The sequence below is a fragment of the Astatotilapia calliptera genome, chromosome 5, assembly GCF_900246225.1.
Source record: "Astatotilapia calliptera chromosome 5, fAstCal1.2, whole genome shotgun sequence".
Taxonomy (NCBI): Eukaryota; Metazoa; Chordata; class Actinopteri; order Cichliformes; family Cichlidae; genus Astatotilapia; species Astatotilapia calliptera.
Genome location: NC_039306.1, coordinates 22254414 through 22266042, shown reverse-complemented (window position 1 = coordinate 22266042; position 11629 = coordinate 22254414). Strand labels below are relative to the sequence as shown.

Here is an 11629-nt window from a genome sequence, read left to right as displayed (position 1 = left end):
ATGGCAAAAGTGTCTTTGTGCTGACAATGTATATACATATATCTGCAATTATCTCCTTAATTCTTTTGTAAAAGAGCAAACCCTGCACGTGACATCCTTGCACACATTCTTGCACACATTGATGATAACATCTGTTCTCCGTAGCTGTAGTTTGGATGAAGTACCTGACAGGCAGTGCCCAGACTTGCAGCTCAAACAGAAAGTGATGAAACAGTGTCATTTTCACGGCTCCCGCAAGAAAAGGAGGGAGGAGGAGGAGGCGGCGGAGGAGCAAGAATGAATCCAAAGAAGTGACAGTTGTGTAGGAAATATGTATCTTTCTTAAATTCCCAAAATGGACTCCTGTGTTTGTGTGAAGAGTTTGCGTATTACTTGCCTTATGCCTAAATCTGTTTCCACGTCAGTGTGGGGACTCGCCTTCCGTATGTGGATAAAAGAAAATCCCTATGACGTAAACAGTTTAATTTAATGCTGAAGATCTGGTCAAAGGGTTCTGGTAATGTTCAAGTTGAGTGATTCTTAAACTTCAGAAGCTCCACAAGCCACAAAGTTCACACCCAGCAGCCAAAAATCATTAACAATTCAATTATAATAAAAAATTACATTATCATTATATCACTGAACCTAGCTTCTCTTCATGTTTTTCTCCAGGTCATCCATGCCTGCAGCGACTCTATGTTCCACCAGTTAGTCTTGAGAAACCATTGGGTAAGGTCCAGTGTGTAAAGATGGTAAAAGTCCAGGAATTCAATGTTAGTCATTAAACTTCCGAGTCTGTGCGTGTGTATGTGTGCGCGCGCGCATGCACATGGAAGAGAGAGCTAGGGAAATGGGGGAAGAAGTGGGGTGACTAGATCCACTTTAAAGTCCATTTCAATTCATAATTATTATGAATTATTAACTCCGAGCTCGTGGCAGACAAAAGATTTTCTACCAAACACGTTCACACATTTTTTTCCACTGGTGATAACTACTTTTCAGTAAGGTTTACCCGAAGAGTGAAAATACGCACAATGTTTAAGCGCTCAACAATAACACTAATAATCTAAAAAGAAAACATCGAAATAGTCTCAGTGTAGTCACATGTCATTGTTTCCTCAGCCTGAGGTTCAATCACAACATAATCCGCGCATCGCAGTTTACGGCCGGTAGGGTGGGATTTTCGTTCCCATGGTTGTGATGACAGAACAGATGGTGAGGCTGCTTGTTTGGGCACCAGAGTCGGTGTCAGAGGCTTTTCTGTCCAGCTGACCTGTACAGGGCAGCTGCTCTCTGGAAGCTGCGCGCTGCTGCTTTTCACTGCTGAAGTATCGCCTGTCGCCGTGTCTCAAACACCATTTGGAGTAGAAGGGGAGCGAAAAGCCGGGGTACGGGGTGCTTTGCTACAAAATCTCTTCGTTCGGGTTCACATCTGTATTCGAAAACATAGTTTGCGTCGCTCAGTCACCTTCCTGGAGTGGCGGATGCTGCATGGGTCACATACAGTAGCCTGCAGCATTCTTTGGTACGGAGGATTCGGCGCTTCGTAGGTGAGAGCAAAACGCCTGTTTATTTTATGCATGTGCTGATGTTTTTCGGTGCATGCCCATAGAACAGCTCGGGCGATTTTCTTAATTTCTGACTTGTATGACGGCATTAATATTTTAATCCGTTTCAGAACGATACAGATGAAGTCATCATTTTGCAGTTCTTAAAAAGATTTGAGAGCTGCACTGTTCAACAAAGATCCAATGTGACAATAATGGATTCTCGTTAAGAGACAAGACTGATTTGATTGCCCGAACAAACGGAAATATAGATTATTCAATAATAGTAATATTAAAAAAATAAATAAAATAATAATAATATTAAGGTTTATCGATGTTTGGACGTTATCATTCTGCGGTGTGTGCTCAGTCAGTCTTATCAATAAAATGCTTTTTTTGCTGTGATTTTTCGAGGAGATTGCGCTCTGCAGTCAGTCTCTACAGGGCATATCTTCATTATGAGCCGTTCCAAGTCTAGACAATCATCAATGTGTGACGTTAGGACGCAGGAAAACAAAGAAAACATGAACCAAACCTGGTGTTAAAAATGGCTTTAAGTGAAATTATTTCTGTTTTAATTGTTATAGTTTTCTCCATAAAAGATCTAAATACATCTCTACATGGATGTTGTTAAACGCGCAGTATTGCAGACTTTCCACTGTAGCTGGTTGAACTAACAATGTAGTGTAACATTTAACATTTACACATACTTACCCGGTGCAGTGCAGAGTGCACTGGGGCAGCTGAGTAGTATTCACCTCTCTCTCCACACACACACACACACACACACACACACATATATATATATATATATATATGTGTGTGTGTGTGTGTGTGTGTGTGTATATATATATATATATATATATATATATATATATATATATATATATATATATATATATATATATACACACACACACACATATTTATATATGTGCATGCCAAATAAGGGTGAGGAAATGAATCCTTAGGAAGTGTGTGAAATTATGACAAGGAGAGGAAAGGAGACAGACAACCCTGTGTTTCTACTAAAAAGAAAGGGGGGGGGGGGGGGGGGGGGGGGGTCTGCATTGTTCAGGTCACCTTTGTCAAGTTGGCTCTGTTGTTTCAGCTGCTGCACTACAGAGCACCTGTTACTGAGGTCACTAATGCGGCACCAAGGGTTGAGGATCATAACTGTTTATTACAAACGTCTGGTTGAGTTTTGTCATCTTGTTTACACAGACAAAAAGATTGTGCATGATTTGCACACTGCCAATCTTCCAGCAAATGCAAGCACACAACTTTGTGTAGTCGCCCAACGAGCCAGTGATATGAAAGCTGTGGATCCCCCCCCCCCCCGAATCTTAGCATCAACAATGCACAGTGACGTATCTCCTCAGCTGGTAACAGGGAGTGTGAGAAAATACCGACACAAAGACACGACTTGGTGTGTCTGTGCGCCATTGTGCGCCATAGGGCTACCGCTGCAGCATGTTCTGGAGCTGCAGTTCCCACAGTGGTGGAGGGGAGTTGCGGGTGTCAACAGCTTGACCTTATTCCTTTGAGAGTGTGATGTGAATTCAAACATGGGAACGCAATGAGCCATTAAAGGTCTTGTCGTTTTGTTGTGACTGAATGAGTGTTTTTATTTTATTTCATTATCAGTATATGTTTTTTCACACTCTACATAGTACTTTAAAAAGCCTTTTTAAAATAAAATATGATGCTCAGTCAATTTAAAGATTAAGTATGTCATTAAAAACAAACTAAAACACTGAAAATGTAGGTAAAAATAAGAAATAGTAAATGAACTAAGTTTGTGAAGACTTATTGTCCATTCGATGCAAACCACATTCATTCACAACATTTTTATTGTACACATGCAGTCTTCACTGTCCCTTCCCACATGTAAACTCACACATAATAAAGAAGCACATTTCCTAAAATTCCACTCAAAAGAATTAATATTGGCACGATTTCTTTGCTCTGTGCAGTAGGTCAATTTAAACAGAGAAAGTTAATTTCCCTTGACCTCTGAGTCTTTCCAAATAGGGATTCCCCAGAGATTAGAGACCTTGGCATGTCACTATGATTAATCGATACTCCAATGACAACATATTGGCTTTTCACACACGCTGCAACTTTAAGGAGAGCTGAGGTGGAGAGGGAGAGTGTGGACAAAAAAAAGGGACAGAAAAAAAAATAAAGCCAAAGAAGAAAAATTGTGTCAAGATCCATCTCTGTTCCACAGGGAAATAAGCCTCCTGTATGGATTTGCGGTAAATGGAAATACAGAGACAATTTGCTGCTCTGCGACTTTTAACCTTCAGTGGATTCTGAAGAAATCATGCAGCGTACTTTTCCGTGATTCCATACATACTATTCGATTTTGTCATTGCTCCTTGAGTCCTGTGGCGTTTTCAGCTCCTCCTGTAGTCTTCGAGCTCTCCACCTTCTCTCTCTTTGCGCTCTGTCTTTTCCCTGACTGGTTGGACATGCATCCCTCTCAGCTACACCTCTGCAATCAGCAGCTGCACCAAAGCCCTCTGTGATGTGAAGTGAGACACTTGCATACTAATGGAGCAGAAACAGGATGTCTCTCAGGCAGGCCAGCACAGTGAGGACATGAAGAAAACATCAGGCGGCATTGCTTAGGTTTCAGTGCCACATTACAGCTCTGGATTGATGCTGTTTGTCATGGCAAACTCGAAGCATTAGTAAATGAATAAGTGTCTTATTATAATATAGCGTATGGTGATGCATGTGCAAAGTATAGTTTTATTTATTGGTTCCTCTGCGAGGGCAGTGTTTTCCTTGCACATATGGTTGGCTGTTTAATCATACCAGTGGGTTTCTATTGCACCAGCCCAAGTTTTTACTGGCATATTTCATTCGCTGCCTGATGGCACTAATAGCTGTCTTCTCATATCTTTGGTTATGGAACAAATGCCGGTGGCATAGCCGTTGCCATGGTGATGGCATGTCTGTGAGCCTGTTGTGTGGCTGCTGATACAGAAACACTGCTCACATTTTGCACCCGGTGAAACGGGCCCCAGAAACAGATGGGTGAAAGAATTGCCTCCTGTGAAAAATGATGTGGTGCGCTATCAAGTGAGGTCCCTCCTGGCTGTGCCAGGGGCATATGGTGAAATATAATATTAGCGGCAATTCTTAGAAGGGCGTAAAATCAAATGAACTGAAATTACTCATAAAACAACACAAGTGTCATGATTTTTATTCAATCAAAGTGTTTTCAAATCACCTCTTTAATGTCTGTGATTGAAAACAACGACTGCCAGGTGCACCCATAAAGACTTGCACGCCGCAGATCTAAAGAGAAATGATCTTGCATCTGATTGCAGGTTTGTTTTCCTTCAGGGGCTCTCATTATCTCGCCACTTGTATTGTCCAAAGAAAATGTCTTATAAATAGATTTATGGAGCCTTAACATAGAACAGACAAACTTCGTTATGTGCCGCAATTACATCCTGCTGTCATGCTTCGGACCCTCAGGGCCAATGAACCTCTGAAGGTTCAGCTGAACCAAGTGCAGACCAATTGTAGATTCCGTGCAGCAATTGTAGATGGTTGTTGACGCATTTTATATATATAATGTGAACTTGGATTAAAACCTCATAACTACTGGGTGTGCTGTGAGAGTAAATCCCTCAGCTTGAGCCTTCAGTTTAGACAGTCAGCTGGATAATGCCGAGCTACTGAAGGATTTTTCTTCCTCCTTCTAGTGTTCTGAGTATGCATGCATGTAAAAATCAGCAAGTCAAATAAGAATAGGCAAGGACGAGTATGTGTCGGGGGATGTGTTGCGATGGGACGAAAAATGTATTTTGTGTGAAAGTGTAGATCCAAATGTAAGAAGAAATATGTTTCATACAATATCTGTGCTCTCTGCTGCCACAGCCGAGTGATTAGCAATAGATTTTCAGCATAAAGGTGCTCGTACCCAAGAGGTGCAGCCCTGCTGTGGCAGTGAGTGTATTATATTATATCTCAAACCGAATCTCTGCTGCATCCCTGAGAGCAGTGAAAACAAAAGTTCATAAAGTTGTCCACCACCCACCCTCTTGTTGATATGATCTGGTAGGACTTTACAAGTCCTCTGTTGCAATTTAAATTGTGAGACTGAAGTGTGTTGCCCACTACAGAATATATAGTTATCATGAGGAAGTTGTACGTGGAGCTTCTCAGTTACAGAAGCAGTCTATAAGACTGCACAGAACACACAAGCTGTGTAGAAAACTGTAAGAATGTGCATTAAAGGCCATAACACTCTGACACAATGTATGCAAAAAAAGCGATGGACATAGATTAAAGTTATCCTTCAAACACGTTAGTAAGAGTAGCAGTGAGCAGGGGGTCAGAGCAGCAGGCTGCATGGCTTAGCACTGGACCAGCAAAGGCTCGATGTTATGAACAGGTGGGAAGCCATTCCAATCACTTCAGCAGAACTGGTCCGTGGCCAACAATATGTGTGTGTGGGGGTTGAGCGGAGAGAGTGTACGTGTAAATTTGTGTACTGCAATCATTATGAAGCAAACTACCAGTGAAAAAGAGCATATGTGCCCAACAAAACTTCCCAGGGTCAATAAGGTCAACACGTACACACAGCAAGACATAGGTGGGGACCGGATGCTGACTCCCACAGTGTTGCCAGGCTGCCAGAAACCTAGTGGCAGGTGTCTGAGTTTTATGGCCTCAGCATGAAAACAAACATCACTCCTCCTGTCTTCTCCAATTTAATACCCGAGCAACGCAACACATGGAGCAAGAGAGAGAGGACAGATAAATGTGTTATCGAGGAGATTTCTACATATATTTATAGGCAAGTAATTAAAATGAAGAACATATGACTGGATTATTTAAATGATGGATGATTAAAAGCAGAAGGAGAAGCCACATGTTCAGAGTTTTCTAATCAGGATCTATGAATAGTAGGCACACGTTCCTGCTGCCTCACTTTAGTCACACTGAGAGAATCATTAGATCGGATAGTGTGTGACCAGGTCACTGCAGAGATCAGCCACCTGATCCAAGGTAGCATATGAATTCTTTTGAGAAACTGGGGTGAGCGCTGAAGCTTTAATGCTTAAACTTTCTGTGGTATATTTCCTCTATTTGACTGAATTTGCCTTTTTTTTGTATGTGCAGTTCCTCTCCTCTGCTGCATTTCAATTTCTAGAAACAACTTATTTCTCGACATGGCACAGGCTTTTATTCTGTATCTGTCAAGCAGTTTTTACATTATGGTGTATGCGATGTTAAGGGAAAAACAGCGAGAATCTGTCAACACATCGCAAAGCGTGAACAGACACCATATGAAAGGTGAGGGAAAACAATCTGTATCTATTTTATGTTAATATCTGAGGAACCTGCTACTTACGATCTGAAATAAATGTTACCCATCTCGCACACACACACACACACACACACGCACACGCATGCACAAACTCAACCTCAGTATGTGAGGATCAAAACAAGCGTTAGTGTTAGTCACACTGGAAGCTGAAACTGCAGTTGTTTGTTTTAGTGAAAGAAAGCCAAGAGCCTCTTTTGCTTTCCCATTTCTCTGTCTTCTATTATAGGAATAAATGGAGATTTCCTTTCAGTTGTTTAGGATGCGTACCGACACATAGACACAAACACAACCTCACATACAGACAAGATACCGTGTCTGCACGTGCAAAACTAGCTAAAAGAAGAATGTTATTTTTCTAGTTTGTAACAGTATAGAGGAATTCTTTTTATTTGTTCAAAGAAACTGACAGCAGTTCCTCATTCTCAACACTCATATTGCTTGTCTGTGCCGGTCATTCTTAGTAATATTTGTCAGACTGGGTGACATCAGACTGTAGAACAAAAGCAAAAAAGCATAAAATCTTAAAAATGCGCTGGTGGCTCAGGATGACAGTCAGCTCATCTTAATCTCAACAAACCTGGACGTGCACAGTTATACAGCGGGCCCACAGCTCAAACTTTTTTTGTGACTGCCTACCATGGGTCTTTATCATAAGCAGTGAGTGATTAACAGTGAAGAGCACTCACTCCCAGTATATTAAGCCTGTTGTGTAATGGGCTCACAGCCAGAGTTGCCGGCTGCTCCCACCCTGCTCGCTCGTTGAAGAGGATAACTGAAACTAAGCTGGTATGCAGATAATCTAACCAAACCAGAGAGAGAGAGCGAGAGAAAACATTTTCATAATCTCCAAGGAGACAGATACATCAAGGAGGCACAGGCAAAAACAAACCTATCATCCTACGTGCTGAAAAGTGTAGTGCTCAGTCTAAAAATGTTGCCTCTTTCTCCCTGTTAGTTAACCTGCTTGGGTAAAATGGCAGTTTTAGTGAAGGAGGAGCAAGATTTTAAATACGTTGCAATGCCTTGTGATTTCATTGCTGTAACACTAAAGCTTTACATGTAAATAAAGAGTGCCTCGCTCAAGAGCAAATTTCAAGCAGTCCTTTGGGATGACTTGTTTCAGCTGAAGTTCATTTCAAGATCTCAAATTAATTAAACACACTTCTGCTTATTATCAGTTATGTCTGGATGTGTGAGCTACAATTTAAAATGATGATAAATTCCTATGTGACTCAAGGGGAACCACATGAATTTGACAGATTCTTTCTGCCCTGTTAGACACATCATTTTAAATATCCCTAAACATCTGTGAGGTGCTGGTATGGAAATGTGACGTGTCTCATTTTTTTCCATCATCTTGAAATTAATAATGAACTCATTACTTTCTCACTTCATTCTGTTATGCCGTTTTTCAATTTCCCCCCCCAGTTACTTATATCCCTTAACAGCTGCTTTACTCTTTTTCTTTTTCAGGTCAAAACCTCAAGTTGAAGTTTGGATCTAATGCCTGTCCTGCCTGTCTTTTGCAAACTCCGTCCTCTTGGTTAGAAATCACTATTCTCAACCTACAGCAGCTAGCTACAAAGGAGACTAATGCTTATTAACCGTACCCTTATATCCTCCTCCCAAACGCTGCCTCTCATTTAAGCCTTTTGTGAGCAGGGAGAGGAGACAACATGGCGCTCAGCTGTCAGCCTTGGCCTCCTCTAATCTGGTTGTGCATAGGATTGCTTCTTTGCTTTCTGTCACCGGCACACGGCAAAGATTGCCCTCATTTGTGTGTTTGCGAGATCCGCCCTTGGTTCACCCCTCAGTCAACCTACAAGGAGGCAACTACAGTGGATTGCAATGATTTAAGGCTAACACACATCCCTACCAACCTGTCAGTGGATACCCAAGTGTTACTGCTCCAAAGCAACGCCATCTCTCGTACCAGCGGAGAGCTGGAGGTACTGTTTAACTTGACGGAGCTAGATTTATCCCAAAACAACTTTAGCACTGTGGAAGCTGTCGGCCTCACAAGCATGAACCACCTGACCACCCTGCATCTAGAGGAGAACCAGATCACGCAGCTGCCAGACCACTGCCTGCAAAACCTCTCCAACCTTCAGGAGCTCTACATCAACCACAACCAGATAAGCTCCATCTCCCCTCGAGCATTTGCAGGACTGCACAGTCTGCTGCGCCTCCACCTTAACTCCAACAGGCTCCATGTCATAGATAGCCGCTGGTTTGAAGAAACACCCAATCTTGAGATTCTCATGATTGGGGAGAATCCAGTTATTGGCCTCCTAGACATGAACTTCAAGCCCCTAGTAAGGCTGAGAAGTCTGGTTCTGGCTGGAATGGATCTCACTGATGTTCCACCCGATGCATTTGTAGGTTTAGATAATTTGGAGAGCATTTCTTTCTATGACAACAAATTGGTCAGTATCCCCCAACTGGCCCTTCAGAAAGTTCCCAATCTCAAGTTCTTGGATTTAAACAAGAATCCAGTCCAGAAAATTCAAGAAGGAGACTTCAGAAACATGCTACGTCTGAAGGAGCTGGGCATCAACAACATGATGGAGTTAGTGTCTATTGACCGTTATGCTATGGACAACCTCCCAGAACTGACTAAACTAGAGGCAACCAACAACCCGAAGCTGTCTTATATCCACAGGTTTGCATTCAGGGATATGCCATCCCTTGAGAGTCTGATGCTTAATAATAATGCTCTTACTGCCCTTTACAAGCAAACTGTGGATGTGTTGCCAAATCTGCGGGAGATCAGTCTCCACAGCAACCCATTGCGGTGTGATTGTGTCATACAGTGGATGAGTTCCAACAGGACCACGGTGCGCTTCATGGAGCCCTTGACTATGCTGTGCACCTCCCCACCAGAATTTAGAGGTCAACGAGTCAGAGAGTTCAGGCTGCTGGAGTCAACGGAGCAGTGTCTTCCCCTTATATCCCATGAAACCTTTCCCAGCCACTTGAATCTAGAGCTGGGCATGAGCGTGAGCCTGGACTGCCGGGCAATGGCTGAACCAAATCCAGATATATACTGGGTGACTCCTCTTGGAAACAAAATCACAATGGACACTGTGTCAGAGCGCTATCACTTGAGCAGCGAGGGCACCCTGCGGCTTTCTCACGTGCAGGTGCAAGATTCTGGTCGTTACACCTGCGTGGCCCAGAACACTGAAGGGGCCGACACACGGGTCGCCACCATCCGCATAAATGGAACCCTGCTCGACAGCGCTCAGGTGATGAAGATTTATGTCAAGCAGACGGAGTCACACTCCATCTTGGTGTCCTGGAAAGTCAACTCTAATGTCATGTCCTCGAACCTGAAGTGGGCTTCGGCCACCATGAAGATTGACAATCCACACATCACCTACACAGCCCGTGTCCCTGTAGATGTCCACGAGTACAACCTCACGCACCTTCAACCTGCCACCGAGTACGAGGTATGCCTCACTGTCTCCAACATCCACCTGCAGACACACAAGTCTTGCGTTAATGTGACAACACGTAGCGCTACCTTTGCCCTGGACCTGACAGACCAGCACCCAAGCGCAGCTGTGCTAGCTGTCATGTCAACCATGTTGCTCTTCCTCAGTCTGGCCACTGTGGGCATCTACATGGCCCGAAGATGGAAGAGGAAAAATTACCACCACTCCTTGAAGAAATACATGCTGAAGACATCCTCCATTCCACTTAACGAGCTCTACCCTCCACTCATTAACTTATGGGAGGCTGACGGTGAGAAGGACAAAGATGGGAGCACAGAGGGAAAACCCTCTCCTGTTGACACCACACGCAGTTATTACATGTGGTGAGGATTCACTGAGGATTTATTGTCTCCAGCAGCACAACGACACACTTTTGCCATTTTGGGGCAAAAGTTGACTAAAGTTGCAATTTTTTTGTATTCTCAGCTTTGCTAATAAGAGGCAGAGTGATCAAGTGCAGGATTTTTATTAGTATAGCGTATCGCCTTTGTTTGATTCTTTCTAACGTTCTGGACTTTCCAAGATGGCAGCTGTAGTTAGCCTCCAGGTTGTCTTAGTTGCTCTGCTCTGTTTCTGTGGTACATTTTTGACTCACTTATTTTTGGGAAGCTTCTACAGCAGCAGGGTCGATGAACTTCTTCCAGCATTACTAGAAATGTTTCTTTCTCGGTTTTGTAAAACAGTTAATCTGTTGCGCACTGATAGATAAAGGAGTTTGTACAAACTTCGAAGCTGACAATGGGGTTTAGACTTGTTAAACTGTCTACTGAATGTTAGCAATTGTGCAGTAATGTTGTATCAACTATATCTTTGAACTTTCTAATTTACAGCGCAAGATATTAGGATTTTAGTTTGCAGATAAATGTGATGTTAAATGCTAGAAATGCAAATGTTTGATAAGTACCTTTTGACTTCTTTTTCCTTAAGGTGCACTAGAAGCCTTTTGACTTTTTGTTCATTCTTTTATTTGGCTAGACATTTGTTGGCTGCTTAGTTTATTATTTTCACATGCAACATGTATACTAAACACGTTAAAATAAATAACATTTTGATTCTTTTACAGAACTTTGGGAGTTTTCTGTGACTCTTTGGCATTAGAATTGCATCTGTTCGCTTTAGATTAACAGTGTTAGTGGTTGATGACACATGCTGTATTTAGGCTCTGAATCTCATGTCTTAATAAATGGTACTGTAAGCTCTCAGTTCCACAGATAGACGTGAATGTGTGCTGCCCTCTGGTGGATGCTACA

At 42.6% G+C, this 11629-nt stretch overlaps 1 protein-coding gene across 2 annotated transcripts; it reads left to right on the top strand.

Annotated features, from left to right (window-relative positions):
- The first annotated feature begins 1145 nt into the window (after positions 1-1145).
- LOC113022581 (leucine-rich repeat neuronal protein 1-like) lies at positions 1146-11595 on the top strand. 2 transcript variants are annotated; one of them, XM_026168124.1, is made up of 2 exons: positions 1146-1367; positions 8356-11595. In XM_026168124.1, exon 2 carries the CDS (start codon positions 8559-8561, stop codon positions 10704-10706), a length of 2148 nt encoding a protein of 715 aa, XP_026023909.1. In that variant the 5' UTR covers positions 1146-1367; positions 8356-8558; the 3' UTR covers positions 10707-11595. The 2 variants fall into 2 exon arrangements, with proteins under 2 accessions (XP_026023909.1, XP_026023908.1); XM_026168123.1 differs by having other exon boundaries at positions 1146-1529.
- The last annotated feature ends 34 nt before the right edge of the window (positions 11596-11629 follow it).